Raw genomic sequence first — 25,336 nt, forward strand, 5'->3', positions numbered from 1 at the left:
TCTCTTCTCCTCTCCTTTTCCCTCTCCTTTTCCCCCTCCTCTTCACTCATTAACTTTTATTTTGTCATACCCTATTAGGAAATGTACAAAACCTAAACACGTAATCATTTATCCCATTATAGGGAATATTTAAAAGAATACAGGTCTGTAAAGTAGGTCTTGTATACCGCTCTCAACTGGTGACTTAAATGACAATGTTCTGGACAGCAGGTGAAGCTCTAATGGAGGATATTTGAATTTCTATTAACAAATCAACAAATAAGACAGTTATGTGTTTTCTTTGAGGGTTTAATGAGCACTGTGATCGTTAGTGGGTTTCAGGCAGATGGGCTTCAGCCATCAGCTGCTTTGTCACACAGTCGGATCATCACACACGCTGCTACCTGCCATGGTGATTAGACATTCATGTAGTTTACCATTTTTTATTTGCAGCCATGTAGTATTTAATTTATGCCCATAATGGATTACTGGTGAGTGTTTGGAAACATACGGGGCACCGATGCTGAAAAGCAGGTTAGTGAGCATTATAAAAGAGACGATGGCTCTGATAATTAGCTCTAGGATGCATTCCACTGGTGGGTGAGATGCCTTTATTTCCAAAGCAGTCTCGTATAGCACGTTGGGGTGTATCTAGTATTTTCTTTTACCCTCTATGTTAAAAAGAGAACAATACAGGGAGGTTATATTCAGTTTTGCTTTTCAGTTATTGGGAATAGAAATGGTTATCCTCCCTTGGATGTGTTTGCATTTGCCCATTGATCTTTTGTCTTACAAAATTAAAATGAGTTAATTCCCTTCAGTGCAAACTGTTAAGAATTATGAACATTAGGTCATGAAAATGGAATTTGTCTGTTTCTGAGACACTTAATGGGTAGGTCAGTTTTGTCTACATTTAAAATACTTGATCTCCTAACTGAGCATAATGTTATTATAATGCTATACTAATGCTATAATGCTATCCTGGTCTCCTGCATGGGTGCAGGGACCCAAACACTTGGGCCATCATCTGCCACCTTCCCAGGAGCATTAGAAGGGAGCTGGATCAGAAGCGGAGCAGTCAGGACTCAGACCTGCCCCCCAGTGTGGGATGCTGGCATTGCAAGTGGCGACTTAAACCCGCTGTGTTTAAAAACACTCCTAAACAAACACACAAATCATAGATGCTTGAAAAAAGTATCAGAAAGCATCATGAGATTGTATTGTTGTGCAAAGCATTGGGAAGCTCAGATGTCTGTTAGGATGTATGGCAAGGAGGAGAGGGAAATGAAATGTCTTCCCCGTTTGTGCATCAGCGAGGGGCTTTGTGCAAGTGTGTACACATTGGCAGAGACCAGAGCCAGCTCTGAATGACTTCACAGGTGTGTTGCCCTGCTTGATCCCCTGTGTCACTGTAGAGTTGTCACGATGGGTATCACCTAGCAGGGATGCCAAGCTCCCTAGTTCTTTCTGGGGTAAAAATTCATTTTGTGGGCACAGTTGTCATCGCTCTCTGGACCCAGCAAGTGTTGAGACTCCCTCAGAGGGAGTTCTTTTGGGGCTTAAGCCTTTAGCCGACTTTCCTAGCATGACCTGTATGGCAAGGATGTTTACAGTAGCAGTATTTGTGGGTACGCAAAGGAAAGGGAATTTGAGAGAGTCGTAGGGAAATGCAGAAGGTACTACTCCAGTGTTAAGTAAGAGAAGCATTTTTTCAGATTGTACAAGTACTGTTCATTAAAAAAAAAAATAATAGATGGGTTTCAACCAAGCTTGCTGTTAAGTGAATATGTTTAAGTGGATTAGAGTTCTCCATTTACATCTTTTATAAAATTGGACATGCTATATGGGAATAAAAGGGCCCCTGGATATAATTTGCATTTCTTAAGAATGCGGCAAATCTGTCATTGCATGCTTAAAATAATTATTTTCTTACAGAACTTTACACTAATGCTAAAAACATTACCAGCACCTTTAATGCATTCATATTTTACCTAACTTACATGCCCAAGCAGACTGCTTCAGACCTAAACTAATGTTTATTTTCCAGCTGATAGTGGAAGTCCCCTTAGGGACTGTTAGCATATCAAAGAGAGAGTGGAGTTAGAGCAGTAGTTTGTTTTGGGGCTTAGCAATTTTCCAAGTCCAGAGCACAGGTGCAGCCCGGGTAGGGTGGTCTCAAGTCCCATTCAAGTTTTGTGTCTGTGACAGAAGGGGGTGGAGATGGGGACTCGGGAGGCGCAGTCTGAATTTGCAATAAAAGGAAACCTATGAAAAATGAAGATTTGAGATTTGTGTTGGGCCCTTGCTATGTGAGAAGAGAGGTTTGGCTTGCCAGAAAGGTGATGAGGAGGAGTCACTGAATTACTTAGTCTGGTGTGATGATGCCAGACTGCCATTAAACAGGAAGTAGGTGACTGGAAGGGGCCTTGAAGAATTGCCATTGCAGAAAAGGCAATTCAGTCAATTTGATGTGTAATCTGTAAATGCTTTGTCCTGTGAAGTTTGAGGATTACTTATAGAGGGTTTTAGGTAAGTTAGGTTTATGGGAACTAAAATAACCTGGTAAGATACCGGTGTGTATTAGAAGGTGAGGCACTTCTTAGAACAGTCCTGTTGCCAGCTCTCTGCTGTGGCCCGGGAAGGCAGTGGAGGATGGCCCAAGTGCTTGGGCCCTGCACCCGCGTGGGAGACCAGGAGAAGCACCTGGCTCCTGGCTTCGGATCAGCGAGATGCGCTGGCCACAGTGGCCATTGGAGGGTGAACCAACGGTAAAAGGAAGACCTTTCTCTCTGTCTCTCTCTCTCACTATCCACTCTGTCTGTCACAAAAAAACAAAAAAACAAAAAAACAAAAAAACAGTCCTGTTACGTTGTATGTTTGCTATGCCCCTTTTGCAGGTGAGAAACTGAGTCAGAGGGAAGCTAATGAACTTGACTGAAGATACACCTAGGAGTATGTAACACACAGAGCAGGACTTCAGAGCCAGCATTCTTAGCTGCTGCGTCGTGATTTTGTAGGGGGGACACCCCAGTTTCAGGAGCATGCTGAGAGACGTGGTAGGCGTTCTAATTCACGTTTGTCTCATCCAGAAACAGTGGCTCACTGCCTCCGGGAGGACCAGAACGCCTGCCTGACTTCCCAGTTGCCTCTGCCTCTGTCTGGGTAGGGGTAATGAGGAGGAGCTGTTCCTCGGGCCCCTTTAGCTCTTCCAGCGGAACGTCCAACGTCTCTTACCCTGTCCGTTCCTGAGGCTGCCTTGAATACTCTGACGGAGGGTGGCACGCAGCTCTGAAGGTCTGCCACGTTTTAGCAGGGCCTGCAGGGTGGGACACAGGTTCCAACTTTCTCGTGGAGACTCCCTATTACAGTGGTTTAAGAAGTCAGCATTTGGAGCTGGCGTTTAGCCTCCTGGTGAAGGCGCCCTCATCCCATGGGGGAGGACCTGCGCCTGATCACCAGACTCTGGCGCTCTTGGTAGTGCAGAGCCTGCGAGGCCGTGGTGATGGCTCACGTGCCTGGGCTCCTGCCACCCGCACCGGAGACCTGGAGTGAGTTCGCTGCCGTGGGCTTTGCCCTGGCCTAGTCCCAGCTGTTGTGGGCCTCTGGGGGGTGGGGGTAACCAATGAATGGGAGCTATCTCCTTTGTCTGTCTCCATCTCTTTCATTCTCTATGTCTGTGCCCCCTCAAATAATTCATAATATAATTAAAAAACTTTAAAAGCAGTTAGATTTTTGTTCTGTATACCATTTTGAGTAATTTGAATCCTTACTGTTTGTACTCCATCCCCTCCCGGCTGATTGCTGATATCCCTGGTGTCTTTCCCATATCCGTAGGCTCATGGCTGTCCTCCCGCCTGTGTCATGGTGCTGACTTGAAAGACTCACACAGCATCTCCACTCTCATCCTATGACCCCTGAACTTAGCCACTGAGCTCTCCCTGCGCTGCAAACAAGGCTGGGAAATCTCATCTCTATTGTGACTAGCCAAAGCTTGGCTGCTGCGTGGGGCAGTCTGTGCCATTTGTGGCTGTCCTAAGCTTCTTTGGATTCCCAGATGAGAGTGGGAAAAGGCTCATCACGACTTTAAGGGTTGAAAGTTTTGGCAACCCTGAGATGCTAAGTTGTTTTCAAAGCAGAGCTAACCGGGACTGTTTTGCCTATAAAGCCTTCATTTTGTCACACGTCTGGAATTCTCCCCGGAATTTTAGCAACTCCCGATTTATCAACATGGATGCAACATTGACAAGGCAATATTTTCAGTTTATATCCAACATGGCATAAACAGTATCTGAGGATTCCTCTGCCCCTGTGAAAAATGAATAGTTTGACTTTTCTTTTTTAATCCAAATAAATAAGCTGAAGATTAAACTCAGGATAAAGTTGTAGGCACTCTTGTGGTGTCCTGTCATTTGTCATTGCTCCCTTGTTTTGAAAGCTTTGTGGGAAGTGATGGTTTTGCTATTTGTTACTTGAGATACAGTTCCCACAAATAAGTATTTAAAACCTCCTCATACTAGTAGTTGATTTCAGCGCATACACGGACAAAGCGACTTTTAAAAAAATGAACTTTGTTGTTCTGAATGATAACTTTCTCCAGAGACACTTGTGTCCCTGAAACTCCATTGAGAAGTTGTCAGAGTCCATCATCTGAATTTTGCTAGGTATTTCTTACCAAGCATAGATCTAATCATCAAGCAAAGACCATTAAATGCTTTATTTTACTGGTGACAGCAAAGGGTGTACTGATGAACATAATACAGTTTGGAGTTTCAGTTGCAGTTATATCTTCTTTGATTTTATGTCTACGTGGAATGAAGTGAGTAGAGCTCTTTGTGTCTGTTTCACAGCCAAAATGGACAATTTACAGAGTGGGTTTCTAGAAAACCTCCAGATGTCCTTACTTTCTCTGGGACTTCCCACGTGTAGGAAGAGGATCACCAGGGAGCTTTGCTGCCATTGTGTTGCAGGATATTTGTTGTATGATGGAGAAAATGCTATCTGTGGTTATCTTTCATTCCTCTTATCTGACTTAGCTTAACCCCAGCTGATTGCTTAAGTCAGTGGCCAAGGATTTTTTTTTATCAGCTGTCCTTGACAACATTTATTGTTCATCTTACTAGGACAACTGGTGTTATCAATAGAAGAATCTAACCGGAAGACAAAAAATTAAATGCTACCTGAAAACCTGGAGAGAAAAAGAGTGTCTTGGCTAAGATTCCTTGTTTTCTACATATATTCAATATGGCCACTGAATGTCCCTTCTGAGATACTGAATGTCCCTTTTGAATCCCTGCGGGTAACCCTGGGTATGTGCTGTGCTTCTGGATAGCGGACACAAGACACTGTGCCATCAATTGTTTCCCCAAACATTATTCTATTAAAGGGGTGTGGTTTTATTTCCTTTGAGTATTTTACCTGTTAAAAGAAGTTGCATTACAATGGGATGTGGGTAGAATAGCTGTGGGGTGAAAGTGGAAAAAAACACGAACCGATTTTGTGTCCTTGGATCACTTTGGTTCTTACTTTTAGGCACCTTAATCCCAGCCAACTGTCTTTTGGTAGAAGTATGATTTGAACTTTTCTTGGCTTAACGGATATGTAATCTGTGTATTTGATGTTTGTAATTGAATTTTTTTAAGCTGGAGTTTTACCTGTTTATTCATGCAACAAGTATTTGAAAATAACTTAGATGAGTATGAAAGTAAAAATGTATTTTTGATAAAAAATACAATTATGTATAAGGATAGAAAAGAAAATGATCCGTTTCCCTCAAGTGTCTTCATTACTGTCATTTTGGTATATGTCATATAGTGTATGTTTGTACTTTTTTGTCAGGGGTTTCTTACATTTTTTGCAGTGCTGTACACTTGGCAAAGAGAATGAAGACCAATAATATGTTCAGCCTAGTGTCTTACCCTTTCACAGAATTGTGCGAGCTTTGTCATGGGATCAGTATTCTTTACAGCACGTTTCTTAGTGTAGCATGGTATTTCATGGTAGGGTTGTATTGTGTTACTATTAAGCAGTTCCTTCTTTTTGGGATATTGATTTTTCTTTGCTTTTTGTATAATATTTGTAATATTTCTGTTTGCAACCAGCCTTTCTGTTTCCAGGAGGAAGATTTAGTAGTCTTTTTAAGTGGTCATGAAAATGAATTTTGAAAAAAATACTTGGTCAACATCAATTTTATTTTACCCTTTAGTTTCACCATAATCTGTGACTTTGCCAGTGTTCAGAAACAATGAAGGATTCAGATTAATTCTTGTTACTGTCAGATGAAATTCATTTACCATTCATTTGTGGACCTTGGTGATCAGAAGCTGAAGTGCTCATATAATTGGACCTGTACAACAAGCTAGATCCTAAGTTCCTGTGAAAGACATACCACAAGTTGTTTTTGTTACAGACTTTTGTGTAGGTTTAAAAAATTGCAGATCCTAGCATGTTGATATTCCTAACAATATGTAGCTCAAACCAGTCTATTGCAAAATATAGTACTAGCACAATGAAATGGTATAATCACGAGTCAGGCTTTTTATTTAAAATAAAATGCTGGTGGTTCTTCAGTTGATTAGAATTTCACTCTGTTTAGGTAACACTGCTCATCTTTGACCATGGACTGCCTCCTCCGTTCACTGCATTCTGCCTTCCAGGGAAGGCGGGTTGGTAACTTACAGAGAAGTCAAGTCACCAAGGGTACAGTCAGGAGGAGAACACAGGTTTCCGTAAATCTGATTCTGCCATTGCAAGTGCTTTCTTGTGCTGCTCATGGACACCTGTTTTTTTTTTTTTAGTCTGTTTAAAAGGAATAAAATATCAAAATATCAGCTTATGTTGTGTTTATTGCACCGTCCTATGATGTGTACATACACACGTGCACACAGTGGCTGGAAGTCTTCCATGTGTGTATGCTTTGCTATTCTCATTGTTTCACACCTGTGTTTCAGATCCATATGAATTTAAATCTGAACATCTTATTTTACTCTGCTAAAGTTTTTAAAGCTTATATTTACAATGCCTTATTAATTTCTTCCTGTTAAGTTCTCTGTAAACTAACTGAGGTAAAATGTGTTAAAACCATATAAAGTGATAAAACTTGCAGTGAGATTGCACTCATTTGGATTCATTTAATTTACACTTTGTCATGAAATTAGAGAACATCTATGTTTATTTACATTAGCAGGATGGGAAATGGGGCACAGGGTGACACCCAGAGAGGGTTTGATAAAAGAATTCCCTGAGAGGGAATCTCAAATACTTAGCACATTATTTCCTGAAATCATCATGTATGTTGGCAGTTGCTATTTACAGAGAATAAGGTGGTATCCTAATTATTATTTTCACTAAAGCAGTGTCTCTAAAGACCAATACTTTTTTTAAAAAGCATTTTTTCTTTTTGAGAGGCTGACTGCACTTTCATCCACTGGTTCACCCTCCAAATGCCTGCAGTGGCTGGAACTATCCAGGGACTGAAGCCAGGGGCAGGAAATGCTGTCCATGTCTCCCACACAGATGGCAGGACCCCAAAGGCTGGAGTCGTCACCTTTTCCTCCCAGATTTTGCCAATGCAGTCAGGAACCAGAGCTGGGAGTTGAACCCAGACCCTCCAGTATGGGTCATGAGCATCTTAACCCACTACTAAACCACTAGGCTAAATACTGGCACCAGCAGTTTTTGTAGACTGGATCCATTTGCTGAAGGTATTTGAAAATTATTATAAATGCATTTCTTTTTAAGTACTGTATATATATTTAGGTTTTAACTCATCTTGCTGCCTTACCATCCTCTATTCTAGATAGTTTCATATTGTATGGTATAGTGGTATAGTGAGAGCTTTTTTTTTTTTTTTTTGGTATTTATAAAGAAATGATTCTTTACAAAATCTCTGTGAATTATTATAAGTAAATGTAGGTTGAGTGACTAACTCCTTTTCTCACTTTATGTAAAAATGATGTGACTTTATTGAATTGCTTACTTAGTATTAATCCTGATCTTGTCACCTATGAAACATGTGGTTTTCATTGGTCAAGAGTTTCCCTCCTATGGGAGGCGAGTATGGCAGCTTGAAATAAATTTACGTTGGGGACAGTAACTGAGTCTCCGTGGGTGCCTGATAGTGAGAACATTTGAGTACTTTGTGGGTGGATGGGTTTAACCTGTATCCATCTGTGTGTGCTCTTGGGCTGTCATAGCCACTTGGAATCTGCACACCTGTTGTCCATTCCCATTGAATTAGTCATGCAGCCCTCCTCCTCCTAGGACACATCAGGGAAAAGCAGTCGATGTGAAGATTAGCAGCAAGTGACCTTGGGTACTCTAGAGATGGTCAGGATTGGGTGTTTGAATAGGGTTGGGCAAATGTGGTTTTTGGTGATTATGGAGATAGAGAAAGCCAGTAACCCTTTGGAGCACCCGAAGACAGAGATCATGTTGGGGGAAGATGTTTTGGTGTCAGCTCCAGATTTTTTTCTGTGTTGGAAAAAATCTGTATTAATATTATTGTATCATCTGCAACTCTTAGGGGTCATGAAAATAATAAAGTAGCTTAGGTTTTCCCTGTTTTTCTTTTATCAGGGTGGCTATTTTAGCTCAGTCCAAAACTGGCATTCAGTGGGCCAGGAGCATACTACTGCAGTGCTGTACCACTTCAGGTGTTTTTGGAAATTTTGGGGAGAGCTACTGGTGTTTAGCGGCAGAGACAGGTGCCTCAATGTTTGGCAGTGCCTGGTGCACTTCTGTACCTTGAAGAATCATCCTGTGCCCTCAGCATCTTTGGAAATCCATGCGGCTTACCCACGCAGGACTTAGTTGTGTTACACTTAAACAGAAAGTGTATTGTATGTGGTTTTAAGGTATATTGCATTTTCCAGAAATCTAACTACTTCATAGCAGTAGCTATACATTCGTGGTGCTTTATATATCTTGTGGGGGTGGATGGGAAGCCAGACCATGAACTTAAGATTTCTACTGTTTTGTGATATCTTCTTGAATCATTAGGTTTAAGCATTTACATAGTGAAATGCCATTATTTTCTCATAAACTCATTTCTTTCAGTTCTTTTAAAATATTACACATAAAGCACATTGATGAAAAATTTTGTGTTGGATTGTCATCTCTCTCATTTCAGAATAGTAACTATAAAATATTTGCTGTAGAATGTCCACATAGGATCCAGTAAGTGTGAGAACCTCTGGTCTGAGTAGAAGCACCTTTTTTTTTTTTTTAATTGCTGTGTTGTTTTGTCCCAGAGAGTGTAAAGGATTTATTCCATGGAAACATTATGTAGCATATGAAGTTGCAGAAATGAAGTGCACTTAAAAGATAGGAAACAGTGTTGCTGCTTTCCCCTGTACTGTGTAACATTGGTACTTAGGCAGATTTGTGGATCATTAGGAATGTAATCATAACAAATGTTTTTACTGTAATCTTCTGTTCAGTCATTTTACTGTAGATCATTTATTTTACTTTTAGGAAGAAGGTTAAGTGCATCTAAATTAAAGGCAACGCAATGCTTTGGTTTTGAAATCCTCATGCAGTCTTGTGTTTTCAAGATGGCAAAATCAGCCATGATCAGCTAAGTCGCAGGGCTTCCGCAGCACTTCACAGAGAATTATTTTTGTTTTATTAGAGATTATGACTACTTATGAGTCCTTTGAAAGGGTGTTTTGTGAACATTAAGCAGAGATTTCTTACTCCAGATGAGGGAAAAAAATAAAAGGGCTATAGGTAATACATTCTGACTTCAAAAAAGAGGCTGATCTAATCATCACACTGAATTAAATAAAAAACAAAACTCAGGATATTGCATTATAGTTTAATGAAAAATGTACCAATATATATTATGCTGCCTCAGCATTCTAGTATATTTGAGCTGTCATAAATAAGATATGAATTAAGCCTGGGTGTGACATCTGAATTGCTTTATTTAAAACTTCCCCGGAGAGGCCATTGTTCTGCAGTGGTTAGCTGATGTGTTAAATAGGTCCATTTTTTGGCATCTCACCCTTACTGGGCCATAAATGCAGCCTCTGAAGCCCAGAAGTCTGGATATATGTGATTTTCCCACTATTTCTACTGCTTAGTAGTTCAGGATCCAGAACTGGGACTCCAGTTTTCATATCAGTATCAGTGTCTGTATCTAAACCTATCTATCTATCTATCTATCTATCTATATCTATAAACTGTAATTGGGCCATGCATTTTGTTTTCATTCAAAAGAGGAGAGTGCTGAGGGTCGGGTTAGCTGGCTCTTCCTAGGGCCGTACAAAGTTAGGTGGGTTAGCAGACAGATTTTATTTTCATTGTTTTGCTTTCCTTACGCTTTGGTTACATGCCAAGGTGAAGTCTTGTGTAGAAAACAGTGCTGGTCAGAGTTGAAAGCACTGGATAGTATCTTAGTTGAACTCGGGAATTTTGTTCGTGAGTAATGGACCTTAGGGTTAACTACAGTTGTATTGTGGAAAAGCACACATTACTTCATGATGGGAGATTGATGTGTGAATCCAAGTACTGGAGTGGTATCTGACTTTCTGTTTACCACAGTGGATTATTTAGGTAAGGACATTAGTCTTGGTTGAAGATTGGTAGCACTTGAAAATGGGCTTGTCTCCTCTATTTTGATGTGAAATGTCCTTAAAAACAAAAACAAAAACTAAAAGCATCGTGGGGCTGGCAATGTGGTGTAGCAGGTGAGGCCATTGCCTGCAGTGCCAGCATCCCATGTGGGCGCTGGTTCAAGTCCCAGCTGCTCCTCTTCCTATCCAGCTCTCTGCTATGGCTTGAGAAAGCAGTAGAAGATGGCCCAAGTCCTGGGCCCCTGTACCCACATGGGAGACCTGGAAGAAGCTCCTGGCTCCTGGCTTCGGATCAGCCCGTTTGGGGAGTGAACCAGTGGATGGAAGACTTCTCTTTTTCTCTCTGCCTCTGTCTCTCTGTATCTCTGCCTTTCAAGTAAATTAAATCTTTAAAAAAAGAAAAAAAGCATCGTGAGACCCCTGCTTCAGGATGGTAATTAGGGAAGCGGACAAGACTGAAGTATGTGTGTGTTACTGGGTCTGTGTGACGACCAGGCCTTTGTGAGTGATGGACGTATCGTGTTGCTCCCCTGGGTCACTTCTGAGAAACCATGGGTAGCGCTCATCGTATCTCATCGTAGCACAGCCAGTGTTAATGGCTGCCCTTCCAGCAGCGCACGGATCTCTGCCACTACAGCGTCCCCACCCCTCTCCTCCTCCTTGCAGATCTAAACTTGTTGAAGAGAGGATCCTTACGCCCGCCTTTCCCTGGCCCTCCTCTCAGTGGTTCTGCCTTCCCACCAAGTCTGATTTCCTGGGCCCAGGGGAGGCATTCGTTCAGTGAACCTGGACGTGGCCTCAGTCCTACGATCAGGGCACCCAGCCGCTGCTGCCCGCAGACCAGAAGGGGCATGCGAGAGACCTGTTATCATGTCCACATGCATTGTCTTGGTCCGTTTCTTCCTTTCCATTCCATTTCTTCTCTGTCCCTACTGTTCCTGTAGCCCCTTCCTTCATCGGATGGCTCTTTAAGGCCCATCTTTTCTTTTCTTTGTTTTGTTAATATAAAGATTTATTTATTTGTAAGGCAGAGTTACAGAGAGGGAGAGGGAGGGGGAGGGGGAGGGGGAGGGGGAGGGAGGGAGGGAGGGAGAGAGAGAGAGAGATCTAACACCCACTGTCTCATTCTGCAGATGGCCACTGTGGCCAGAGCTGGGCCAATCTGTCAGAAGCCAGGAGCCCCCTCCAGGTCTCTCCCACATGGGTACAGGGACCCAAGTACTTTGGTCATCCTCCGCTCTCCCAAGCGCATCTGTAGGGAGCTGGACTGGAAGAGCCGGGTCTGGAACTGATGCCCATATGGGATGGCAGCACCACAGTTGACAGCCTTACACAGTTGGCCACAGCGCTGGCCCCTAAGGCCTATTCTTTAGGCTTTTCCTTTCTTTCTCTTGACACTTTATTCCCCCCTAGGAGAATTCACTGGACTGAGATCTGTGATAGTCATTCTCAAATCAGCATTTCCATTTTGATGCTTCGCATCAAATCCAAGTTTCAGGTTCAGATGCCTGCTTGCCTGCAGTTCCCTGTGGTGGCTCGGCCGTTACCTTCATCTGAGTGTGTCTGGGTTGGAACTCATTCTGTCTCTGCAGACAGCCGCTCTCCCTTTACTAGGTCTTCTAGCACGGAAATTCGCCTTTGGCTTCTTCCGCCTTCAGTGTCGTCTCAGGTGATCAGTTTTTCCCAGTGGAAGATCTGGTGTCTTTGGCTCCGTCTTCAGAGCCACTGCCAGTTCAGTTCCTCAACCCCATTTGCCAGTGGCCCCTCAGAGGCCAGTGCACATCGCGCTGGGACTTGTTACCTTGCCTGGGTCACGGGAGGGCCTGATAAACACCCAGTGTTGGGCCCCATCCCCAGAGGGTTTGATTTGGTTTGTCTGGTCAGGCCTGAAGAATTTGTATCTCCAGTGAGTTCCCAAGAGTTGCTGGTGCTTTGAAAGGGGGGCTGGGCCACCCTTTGATCCACTCACTGTTTATGTGTCCCCCGCCTCCATGTACCTGTAAACCTTTTGCAGGTGAAATCCCCTCTAACACCCTATTTACATCGCGTTGGTCCCAGTTTTTGCAACTTTCCATAATGCCCTGCTTTGTAACATTTCTTATCCAAACTCCTGCCTGGTTTCCAAGGCTCCCCACACTGTATTATCATTTCTCCTTCTGTTTTTTACTTCCTACAGGCAAGTTTTATTTCGTTTCCTTCCCATGTGTCTAACTCAGGACCCTGCTGAAATCTTACCCCCCACCTCCCCGCCGTGACACCTTTTATTTAAGGAATATAAACTCCATAAAGTTCATTAATTACAACTTTAGGAACATGGTAATTCTCCCCACCATACCTGCCCTCCCACCCCTCTTCCTCTTCTCTCTCCTATTCCTATTCTTATTTTTTACTAAGATCTATTTTCAATTAACTTTATACACATATGATTAACCCCATGTTAAGTAAAGAGTTCAACAAATAGTATGAAAAAAATGTTCCTCAATAGTCGAGACAAAGGCTTGTTCAAAGTCATTGCTCTGAAAGTGTCAGTTTCACTTCTATAGAGTTTTTTTTTTTTTTAAGATTTATTTTATTTATTCGACAGAGTTACAGAGAGAGGTACACAGAGAGAGAGAGAGATCTTCCATCTGCTGGTTCACTACACAAATGGCTACAGTGGCTGGAGTTGAGCTGATCAGAAGCCAGGAGCTTCTTCTGGGTTGCCCATGTGAAGGCAGGGGCCCAAGCACTTGGGCCATCTTCCACTGCTTTATCAGGCCATTAGCGGAGAGCTGGATAGGAAGTGAAGCAGCTGGGACTTGAACTGGCACCCATATGGATGCTGGCACTTCAAGCCGGGGCTTTAACCTGCTGAGCTATAGTGCTGGCCCTGAGATTGCCTTTTATGTGCTATATTATCACCACCTTCACTACAGCTGACTTTGGTAAGGTTCCTTAAAATAGTACAATGTTGTTATCTCCTTAATGGTAGGGACTGTTCTATATGTCTTCATCTCTCACATAAAGCCTAGCGTAGGACCAGGTCCACATGGTTGTTCCACTTAGTGAACTGATTGATTTCCTCTAAAAGTCAATTGGTTTCGAAAAAATAAAACAATCAACACACACACATGGAATATGCTTGATCAGAGGGCAGAAAATTGAGCTTAAACCTTGAAACCTGTACTTTATGAACAATACAGCGTGCTTGTAATGTGTGTCCATCCTTCCTGCCCGCACAAACAACATTCTGTGGGTCATGGCGCCTCCAGATGTGTGAAGGAAGCCCAGGAGCAGAAACCCGGTAGTGTTGGTGCTGCAGGTGTGGTGACTTGGGGAGCCGGAATTTGTCTGAAGGGTTTTTTGGGCAACATTCACAGCCTTTATACTTAGATTTGATTTTCCCCCTTCCCAGACTTCCCCAAGTGACCCCCCCAAAGTTGGGGACTTATTTTATCTAGAGACCCGACATTTGACTCTGCAAGTCAAACTCTTGACACCCTCTCCTTGAATGATGGGTGATGTTTGCCTCCCGAAGCCAAACCCAGCTTGCATGCTGTGGCTGCTCCACCAACCCCACCCCTTCTCTTGAGCTTGGTCCTACAGCCGGAGGCTGCTTTTGGTCATTTCCTGGGGCGGAGGAAGGACCTGAGAGACAGTTGCTCCATCTGAGTAGAGTGTCGCTTCCAGGCAAACAGCTGGAAGTTTAAGTTGCCAGTGACCAGGCACACACCTTCTGGAGGTGCTCCTGGACCAGGAGGTGGAGGCTGAAGCCTGAGTTAAGTGCATCAGTTTCCCGGTTCACACCGTTGGGTAAGGGGAAGGGAGGTTGAAGATTTGCTGGTTTGGGTCCTCAGGTTACAGTTGAGAGGCAGCCTTTGAGCAGAATCACAGAGACCAGCTGCGGCAAAGCCAGTGGTAGACCAGAACCCCCTTCGTTTCCTGCATGGTGTTCGCTGGGCTTTGTGACTCTTGCTGAAGCAGCGTCTGCACCCAGGCTTGGCTATGCTCATCGTGTTTGGATCCAGTGGAGAGAGGTTTGGTGGTTTGTGTACTTTCATTTGGGGTTGGAGAGTTAATGTCGCTTAATTTATGGCTTTGTCCCCAGTGAGCAAAATATATCCATTTTTGAAACAAAAAAATTAAGCTATGCATCAAAAAGCAATATCCAGAAGTAATTATTGTTTTTTAATTTAAATTATGGATCTTATTTTCCTAGAGGCTTTGCGAGATCTTGCAACTATTATTCAGGATATTAAGACATGAAATAGTAGAAGTATCTGAATTTCAATACTGGTTTTACGAATTGTCTACTTAAAAATGTGGAAATTGTAGAATATGAATTATGAGCTTGTCTGTTGCTATACAGCTTCTGCAGTCCAGTATTGATGTTTGTTTTCACGTAGAATGAACGTGAAGCTGGCTTCTGTGAGTGCTTATTGTGAAGCAAACAATAAAATGGACATTATTTGCATATTATGCCATTCAAATTAGAAATTTACGAAGGCATATAAATCCTGATGGGGCAATAATGCTACAAAATAAACCATTAACTTGATGCTGTTAATGTTTAGGTTGCCAAACTCTTTGTAACGTTGTGCCTTCTGATACAATATTTATGATTACGAATATGCTGTTAAGAATTTTCATTCTACTATCTTCATTAACTTTAATGTGCAAGTAGCCACAGTTACCCTGCCAGGTATGGAGACAGATAGCATTTATTATTATTTTTTTTCCTAAGGGCCATCTTGAGATACATTATCCATAGGAAGTAGTGAAGGTGACTGTCAGCTGAGCGTAGTTAGTTTCTGTGTGTTTAAGTCAGGTTTATTTGTCTGCCTAGTAGGTGCAGTCACAAATGGATAACGGCAAATGGTTACAGGTGATTTCCAACCCCTAAGATGTATCCTGGTCGCCTTTCAACTCATCTCCCAATCAAACACTGTACCTTTTAGAAGATAAGGAGCAGGAGAGGATTTGTCCTACAACCTATGCTGTGAGTCCTTAGTTCTCAGACGCTGTGTGCTGTCGTCCATCGATTGTGTAGATGCATCCGTTGTCATAATTTAAACAACAAATACTGTTTCTGTATTAATGAGTTTATTGGAATTGAAAGATTAATGGGTGTTTATGGTGCTGAAGATTTAATTTGGTTCTACCTCAAGCTGTAAGCCTTGGCCTCACTGTCTCGGTCCTGGGAGGTTTGCATTTTGATCTATAATCTGCTTGTGTTATACAATCCCATACATTAGTTTTCTTTTTATAGCAGATCTTTATAGTTTTTCTTCCATGTTTTTAAAGTAGCACGTGAAAATAATGGGCATCACAAAATTGGGCCTGCCATGTATCAGTAAATTATAAAACCAAAAGAGTACAGCAAAGGGGAACTTCCTAAGGAAGTGGCTTTTTTTTTTTTTTTAACAAGTGGTAAGCCAGGAGTTTTATTAAACATCTTGCAGAGATTGTTTAAGAAATAGTATAATTGTGAAGGTTTTATAGGGTAAGGATTATGAGAAAGAAATGAAGGCTAGGGAATCATGGGTGGGGAAGTTACTAAGGAAATTGGTCTCTTCAGTTCCAGGGAGTTTCTGCAAGTCTCAAATCATGGCTGGGATTTTAACCTTTTGTTCATAGATGCTAAGTTCATAAAGTCCTCCCATCTTTGGGAGTCATTCTGTCCACCATTCAAGGACCTATCTTAAATGTTTTACAGTGTCTTTCCTCGCCCCTCTCCCTCATCAGTTTCTGAAAATCTAGACATTTGGTCATGAGTCTTATAACGTAGAAGACAAATGAAGTGTCTTGAATTTATGCTACACTTTGAGCAATGAGACCATGGTATTCACAGTTCCTAAGAATACCCAGAATCAAGTATCTGGTTAGGAATCCTGGAGTGTATTGATGCTATAGCTTAGAAATTTGGGTCATTAGGAGGATTAAAAGATTCCTAGACAGGCTGGTTTCTTGCATAGTAGTTAACCCACTGCATGATGTGCCTGCACCCCAAATCAGATGTGTCTGCATTTGATTTCTGGCCTTGCTTCTGATTCCAGCCTCCTGCTAATGCAGACCCTGGGAGGCAGCAGGTGATGGCTTAAGTAGTTGGTTCCCTGCCAACCATGTGGGAGACCTGGGTTGAGTTCCTGGCTCCCAGTTTCTACCTGGATCAGTCCCAACTCTTTCTGAACATTAAGGGAGTATGGATGGGAGATCTCTATTGGTCTCTGTCTCTCTTTCTCTCCTTGCCTTTCAAGTAAAGAAAAGTACAGTAAAACTAGAAATAATTCATAGACTTCAGTAAAAAAGATTCTAGTTGAAACATTTGTGTAAAATATTGTTTAATAAAAAGCAAACAAAAATTCATTAGGAATCATGAGCTGCTTTTAACCATACAAGTATTTATTATTTTCAATAATGGTTTCTTTTTTTAAATGTTTTTGTTGTCAGAAGTCAGTTTTTTAAAAATTTATTTTTCAAGGAATACAAATTTAATAAGTACAACTTTAGGAATATAGTTGTTCTTCCCACCATACTTACCCTGCCACCCGTACTCCCACCCCTTCTCCTCCCCCTCCCCTTTTCAGTCCCATTTTCAATTAGTTTTGTACACAGAAGACCAACTCTGTACTAAATAAAGATTTCAGCAATTTGCATACATACACACACATACACACACAAAACTGAGAGCTGGTTTTACAGTTAACTCTCAATACAACTCATTGAGGACAGAGGTTCTGCATGGGGAGTTAGTGCACTGTGACTCCTGTTGTTAATTTAACACTTAATATTCTTATGTATGACATCAGTGACCACCAGAGGCTCTTTGAATGAGCAGACTGGGCTATGGAAACCTTTTGCGTCCACAAACTCTGTCAGTAAAATGGTTTCAAATAAGGGATTTAGGCCCGCACTTGGCGTAACCATGCAATTGCAATGCTTGCCTCCCCCCCCCCCCCATTTTATAGTCATTGTTGTATCATCTATAATTAATTGACAAAATTCCAGTGTTTGTGTTCATTAAGATGATTGTTGAGAAAGAAATTAAAATGGTGTCTAGGAAGATTTAATGATGTGCAAGTATATGAAACAAATAGGGAAAAGTGTGTGTGTGTGTAAGTCAAGGCCGTGGAACCACACTTGCTGAACTCGAAGGAGTTTTGCAGATGTCCATAGCACAATACTCTCTTTCTCATTTCGCAGACTTTGCCAGTTCCAGAGGATCTGCCTGGAAACTCCCTGCACTAATGGGCAGTGTTGGCCTTTCCAGTACTTCTCCTCAAGTAGCCCATCCTGAAACACTGACCTTTTAGTTTAATAACAGTTTTATTTGAGAAAATGTTCAGGTCCTGAGAGCTGGAAAAAAGTGTTTTCAGAAAGGCCATTTTAAATAGTGGTCTCCAAATGGTGCATCTTTTCCCCTGACGCACTTTGGATCAGACCTATCAGGAGAAATACACTGTTGCTTTCTGTATTCTATTGATTTAAAAACAAATAACATGAAACCAAGACTTTCTCAAAACCTGTTACCGCACTGATGCATTTTCCTGCCAGTGCTTTGATTTGCTATTGCAGATTCTAAACTCTTTATGCTAGCTCACGTTGTATCTTTTGTTATTTTAAATTCTCCAGTGTAGCTGAGGTAATTACTTTTTCAGTTGTGACCTTGGACTTGAAACCCAGAAGTTGGGAGTTTTTTTTTTTTTTAAGATTTTTTTTCCTCCTTTTCTGGAAGTAGCCTGGGGATAAGAAAGACAGCTGGGCTTTGGTCCCTTCACTGCACCTGTTTCTCCTCTCACCCCGCAGCAGGTGGTAGGGCTGGCAGTGGTGGGCAAAAGGGTGTGGGGCTTGGAACTGGCAAGCCCCCAAGGTTCTCCCCACACTGCTGTCTCCCACAGTCTCACCTGCGTGGCTTTTTTCCCAGCCAGCCAGCTCATCACCATTCGGAGCTGGAACCCTCGCTGCCTGGAGCCCTCTGTCCCGGTTGATTGCATCAGCAGACCATTCAGAGGTTTTTAGTTTATTTGTAAGTTGTGTAGCCATCACACTAACTGCAGAATGTTTTCAACATCTTACAAGTAATTCTGGGGCCAGTGCTGTGGCGCAGTGGGTAAAGCTGCTGCCTGCAGTGCCAGCATCCCACATGGGCACCGGTTCTTGTCCTGGCTGCTCCACTTCCAATCCAGCTTGCAGAGAAAGCAGTAGCAGATGACCCAAGTCCTTGGGCCCCTGAACCTGTGTTGGAGACCTAGAAGAAACTCCTGGCTCCTAGCTTCAGATCGGCCAAGCACCGACTGTTGCGGCCGTTTGGAGAGTGAACTAACAGATGTAAGACTTCTCTGTTTCTCTCTGCCTCTCTGTAACTCTGACTCTCAAATAAATAAATAAAATTTTTTAAAAAGTTAATTCTGTACCTCTTTGCTATCATTCCTGGTTTCTCCTTTCTGCCACTCCTCGCAACCACTAACTCACTTTTTGTGTCTGTGGATTTGCCTATCCTAGACATTTCCTACTAATGGAAGAAGATAATGCTTTCCTTTCCGACTTCTTTCACTTCGTATAATGTTTACAAGGCTCACTCAGGCCTAGCATGCACCGGTACTTCATTCCTGTTTGTGGCTAACACTACACTGAATAGATATACCACATTTTGTTTATCCATTCATCAGTTAATGGGCAGTTAGGTTGTCTCCACTTGTGGGGGTATTGTGAACAGTGCTGTTGCAAATCATCCATGTATAAGTCTTTTTTTTAAAGAATTATTTTATTTATTTGAAAATCAGAGTTACACAGAGAGAGAAGGAGAGGCAGAGAGAGAGAGAGAGAGAGAGAGAGAGAGAGAGGTCTTCCATTCCGCTGGTTCACTCCCCAAATGACTGCAACAGCTAGAGCTGAGCTGATCTGAAGCCAGGAGCCAGGAGCTTCTTCCAGGTCTCCCACATGGGTGCCGGGGCCCAAGGACTTGGGCCATCTTCTGCTGCTTTCTCAGGCCATAGCAGAGAGCTGGATCAGAAGAGAAACAGCCGGGACTTCAACCGGCGCCCATATGGAATGCCGGTGGTGCAGGCTGGGGCCACAGTGCCGACCCCGCCGTCCCCCCACCCCCCATGTGTATAAGTCTTCATGCAGACATATGTTTGCCATTTTCTTGAATAGATAAGTACCTAATTCTAGAATTACTGGTAATTCAATTTAGCCTTTCAAGGAGCTGCCAGACACCATTGTCCATGATGGGTTCCCCACTGGACAGCCTCACCAGCGATTCGTGGGAGTTCCAGTTGCTCCACCTCTTCAGCAACACTTGCTGTTGTTTGTCTAGTGGGGTTGAAGTGATGCATCGTGGTGGATTTGACTTGTACTTCCTCTTGACGAATGCTGTTGAGCAGCTTTTCCTGTGCTTGTTGGCCATCTCTATATTTTCTTTGGACAAATGTGTATTTATGTCCCTTCCCCATTTTTAATTGGATTGTCTTTTTGTTGAGCTGGGAGAATCCTCTCTAGACTACTTGGGACACAGTCCCTTGTAAGGTAAGATACGTGGATTCTCTCTCCTTTATTGTGGGGTTGCTGTTCAGCTTCGTACTGGTGGCGTGTGGTGCCCATGTTGCCCTCTGGCAGTCTACAACCAAGAGACAGCAAATCCTCCTGTATCTTTGTTATTATTCGTCAGCTAAATAGTTTAAAAAGGTTTTTGCATATGCAATTATAATTCAATTTAGGTGTTTGTCCTGAGGCATACATAATATTGGGGTAATCAAATAATGTGTCCTAAGAGCAGAGACAGTGCTGACAGTGTTCTCTTCTCAGGGGCTCAGCCATTCCAAGAGATACATAGGTTCTGTGTGTATTCTCAGATCCCCCAAGCAGTGCTTTCTTGGTTATCGTTTTGGGTAGCTTCCTTCCCTTCCTCCCTCCCTCCTTTCCTCCCTCCCTCCCTCCCTCCCTCCCTCCCTCCCTCCCTTCCTTCCTTCCTTCCTTTCTTCCTTCCTTCGGTGAGTTGAAACAACTGGATTCTAATTGCCTATGCCAACTGCTTGATTTTTTTTTTTTTAGAAGATTTATTTATTTATTTGCAAATCAGAGTTAGAGAGAGATCTTCCATTCATTGATTTACTTCCCAAGTGGCCCAAACAGCCAGGGCTGGGCCAAGCTGAAGCCTGGAACCAGGAGCTTCCTCTGGGTTTTCCACATGGGTGCAGAATCCTAAGGACATGGGTCACCATTTGCTGCTTTCCCAGGCCACAGCAGGGAGCTGGATCTGAAGCAGAGCAGCCAGGACTCGGACTGGCACCCATATTGGATGCCAGCATTGCAGATGGCGGCTTGAGGCTTAACCCAGTGCACCACAGCGCTGGCTCCTGGGTAGTAGGTTTTAAAGGGCGAAGACCTAGTCTCTGCTTATGTCTTATGGAAGGCTCTGAAGGAAGTGTGTAAAACCTGTCCTTTCTGCTCATCATCGTATCCGTAGGAATCTTTACAAAGCACTTCATCACAGTCTTCTGATTGGAGAAACCATGTCTTGAATTGAGCCGTCAGGCATTTACCAAGGCGTGGTTGTGTGCTCAGCCCTGTTCTGTGTCTCTCTCCAGTTGTTGGCGCCTGAATTTGAATGACCTGTGTTCCCCAAAGCATGTCTTCAAGTTCTTCAGAATGAATGTAAATACCAGTGACTTCTGTGTAGTAAGTGATTTTGTTAAATGTGTAGTTACTGAAATGAGAAGATTTCGTGTCATTTTCCTCTCTAAAGTCCCTTCATTATCCCTTGCACGTAATTTTCAGACTTTAAGGTTAGGACATCATTTTGGAGAATCTGTACTTAATGGCTCAGTCCCCACTGGGCAGTAAGCAGCTCCTCGAGTTTATTAGAAATTTTGGCAGGTGTGGACATTTTTAGGTCACCAGGGCACCCTTGATTCAATTACTCCTGAAGCGCACTAATTGGTCTTTTCCACAGCGTGTAGGAAGTTCCAAGGAGATGCTGACCACCTGGCAGAACTTTGTTTGGATCTGATCTCAGCTTTGTTTGCCTGAGTATTTTCTTGCCTTTGTTTTGAGCAAGTCACTTATTTTTATCTCCCATTGCTGTTTATTGATTGCAGTTTCTGATGAAGAATTGAAAAGGAGAGTCGCTGAGGAGCTGGCATTGGAACAAGCCAAGAAGGAGTCTGGAACTCAGAAACGGTGAGTGTCACGGTCTTCAGGAGGTCTGTTGGCGGGCTTGTTCTGTTTGTCCAATGTTTTTAGAGAAGAGTGATGACCATAAGTCTCATTATTGTTGTTTGGCTCAATGTTAGAATGAGCTGAACACGCACCCTTGGCCATTTTTGGTTTTGGATTGTGCTTGTGAGAGCCCCTTGTTAGTCTGTTCCCAAATGTGCCGGTAAATCACCATTGTATCTCTTGTGCGGTACTTACTTGCATGAATAGTGAGCCCTGTTTCCTTTGTGAGAAATGGTTCTTGAGGACTCTTCAGGAATTTCTCAATCCATCCACAAAATTGTGTTTATGATAGAAAAATTACATTGTCTGCTGTGGGCATTAAAGTAAACGCCACTATAGGTTATGATGAATATCATATGTACCATGGTATCTGAATTAACAGTAGCACTAATTAATTTTATACTTGCTCAAAAAAACCTAGGATGTTACAGAAATATGTGAGAATGAAAATAATGCACTGTAATCCCGTCCTTATAAACATTTTATTGCTTTTTTCCCCTTGTACATGCATCCATTTTATTGTCCCCCTTATTAATAGTGCTACTGATAACAACTAGAATGCTATTGGAGTGTTTTTTGTAATAGTACGAGATGGAAAGCAATCGAAATGACCATTCTCACGGACCTGGTACATGAATTATGGAACACGCCTACAGTGGAACACTAGATAGTCAAGTGGCTCCTTAGGTGCTGATTCAAAAAGATGTTGAAGAGCCAGAAATTGAAATAAAGCAACGTACAAAACAACACGCTTTTCTTCTAAAAAAAAAAAAAAAAAAAAAACAACACACTACTTTTTAAAGACTTAAAGTATGTACTTATTCATAAAAATATGTGAATGCATTTGAATCCAAGATAGTCCAGTGCTTCCATCTGTGCTATTTGTGAAATTTGCATGCCTTGCACAGTGTTAGGCTTGTGCAGTCACGTGAGCGCGTTTCTACCGTGAGCACCTAAGAAGTGCCCACCTCCCCGTGGATGCTTCCTAGGTATTTGTTTTGTTTCACAGTGCCTCGCTGTTCTGCTGGAGAGAGCTACGCATCAAGCAGGGTTGCATTGGCCTGTAGTCCTCAGCGGCCACTGGGCCTTCAGCCTTTACTCGAATCTCTTTGGGCCTGACCTATATCATCTCCGAAATGAGGGATTGGCGAAACGTTTTCTAATTTTTCTTCCCTTCTGACAAACTACTTAAGCTAACTCCTAAGTTGTACAGAATACATGGGAGAGAATGAGTTTTTGATTAAGAGCACCATTTTCTCTGGCAATAGAGAAGGGTTATGGCTTAGGGTTCTACAAGTCAGGATGCAATTAGTGCTGCCCAAAGGGTCTGTGTATATTTCAGTAGTTTCTCATGTAGCACTTTATAATCATTTAATTGAGTTAAGTAGATGGAGTATATAATTAGATAGTGGAGTTTAAATATTAAAAAAAATTTCAGATCCCTTTCATTAAGAAGGAAAAAAAATCAAGGTGTTATGGTAGAATTTCTTGCCTTTGGAATTTTATTATTTTTTATTGTATTTTATTTTAATGAGGAGGTTTAGGTTAAACCCTCATTTATTTTGCTTATATTTCATAGCTTTTTTTTTTTTTTTTTTTAATCTTCTATTCGCCCCACATGGCGCAGTCTTTAGTTAAGGACTCACTGTGGTGTTCTTTTCCCTCTTCTTCATTATTCAACTCCCATTTGCTCTGCCCTGGTCCATGAAAGGGAAGAGGCGGATGAGATGAATAAAAGGTGCCGGGGAGATCCGGTTTCATATCTCATGTGGAATGGGGTTGGCAGCCTCGCTGTACCCTGGACAAATGACTATTGATAAAGAATTTATTTCGTGTCACCTTTAAGGAGAGCAGAGGGTGGTCCAGCCTTTATATTATTACTTTTTTTTCCTTTGAAAAAAAAAAAAAAATGTTTTGCTTAAGGCCTCCTTCGCGAAAGCCCGCAGCTGTCAGATCTTGGTTAAAAAGTCTCGTAGCTCCTGGAAGAATCAATAGCTGTGTTTTTCTTTCCTTCCTTCCTTTTTTTTCCCCTCCCCGAGAAAAATCTTTAGAATGGCATTCAGGACATTCTACGTGCCGTCTGTTTAGAAGCGAGTTTTTGGAGTGACAGGATTGACACGCTCTTGTGTCTGTTGCCTGCATTTGGATAAAGGCTTGGCAGCAGTTGGAGAGAGCGGGTTCCTCGCGCCATTGTGCTGTAACTTGGACGCACCCTGCTTCACACATTTTCTCTTTTTACCCCAAATGCACACAGCACTGTGTGCCCGTTCTCAAGCATTTAGAATCTGGCCGTAGGCACAGATAAACATGTGTGAGTTTTGGACACACTTGTTTGAAAAGGCCTTTGGAACTAACTTCACTGGTGTGTGTATTTTTTTTTTTTTTTGCCCCCCTTATAGAATATTTATTATCATCGTAAGCCTTTTACTGTGGAAAATCTCAGGCTCGCTCAGAAGCAGAGGGGAGTACGGTGAATCCTATGCTGCAACACAGAGTTTTAGCGACTCTTGTTTTCTTCCGTGGCCCTCCTCAACGCCTCCTGTGCGTGAGCGGTGAGGAGAAGCAGTCGCATTTGTCACAGGCTGGGGCGCCTGGTGGCAGGGAGGTGTTCTGCAGTGTTTTCTCACAGGGCAGCCTGCACAGGGACCCTGTTCAGTTAGGTTTCTTTGGTTGAAAGACTGCAGCTTTAGTGAACTCTGGAAGCAAGGGGATTTCTAGAAGCATCTCAGATGTCTCTAGAGGCTCTAAAGGAAAGACCAGAGGACTGCTGGCTGGGGAAGAAGTGGCCGTGACTAGTGGGGAGATCATTCCCCAACAGGAGGCCCTGAGGACGCTTCCAGCACCCCGGGAATGGGTGGCAGGTGGCTGAACTCCACTGAATTGAAGGCGCTGTTGGTTTTCTCACAATTTGAGTGTAGCTGATGTCCCATTAGGAAAAAAACTGACTGCAAATTATAACACAATAGATTATCTCCTAGAGTTTGCTTCTTGAGACAGCTCATTAAGACTAATTTTGGATTTTCAAAGCCATATGTCCCTTGTGCATTCATAAAAGGAAAGAGTAAGCAAAGGACATGGATGGAGATGGTTGTTGTCAACTAAGGGAGGTTCTGGCCCCCTGGGGCACTTGACAAGGGTTGGAGGTGTTTCGGCTGTCCCAGCTTGTCAGGTGGTCCCAGCATCTGACTGATAGAGGCCAGGGAGGCTGTGTAGCATTCTGTAATTAACAGGATGGCTGCCCCCACCCCCAGGAGGAGAACTGACTGGCTCAGATGGTCAGTTGTGCCCATAGCAAGAAACTTAGGGTGGAGGCTTCGTCACTGTTCCTGTTGGGTTTAACTCTTCCTAATCCCTTCTGAACTCAGTCTGGATGTGCTTGTTAGCCCACACAATGACGCCGTCCGTGCCATCGGAACCTTGGCAACACAGCATTCCTTAAATGATTGCTCCACTGTTGTTCCTGGGGTCTTTCCAAGCTGCTACCACCAGTTCTGCAAGCTTTGACAGCTGCGACAGACACAATCATAAGATGCTTCCTGGTGTGCAAAAACTCGGAGCAAGTGTCCGTCCTAGAATGGACGAGA

At 42.8% G+C, this 25,336-nt stretch overlaps 1 protein-coding gene across 1 annotated transcript in view; it reads left to right on the top strand.

Annotated features, from left to right (window-relative positions):
- Positions 1-25,336, top strand: part of CHCHD3 (coiled-coil-helix-coiled-coil-helix domain containing 3) — a 282,290-nt gene that overhangs the window by 38,230 nt on the left and 218,724 nt on the right. The window contains exon 3 of the mRNA XM_062198182.1: positions 21,632-21,713. Within this exon, the coding sequence (XP_062054166.1) occupies positions 21,632-21,713 (82 nt within the window). The remainder of the gene's footprint in view (positions 1-21,631; positions 21,714-25,336) is intronic.

This window comes from Lepus europaeus, chromosome 1 (assembly GCF_033115175.1).
Source record: "Lepus europaeus isolate LE1 chromosome 1, mLepTim1.pri, whole genome shotgun sequence".
Classification (NCBI taxonomy): Eukaryota; Metazoa; Chordata; class Mammalia; order Lagomorpha; family Leporidae; genus Lepus; species Lepus europaeus.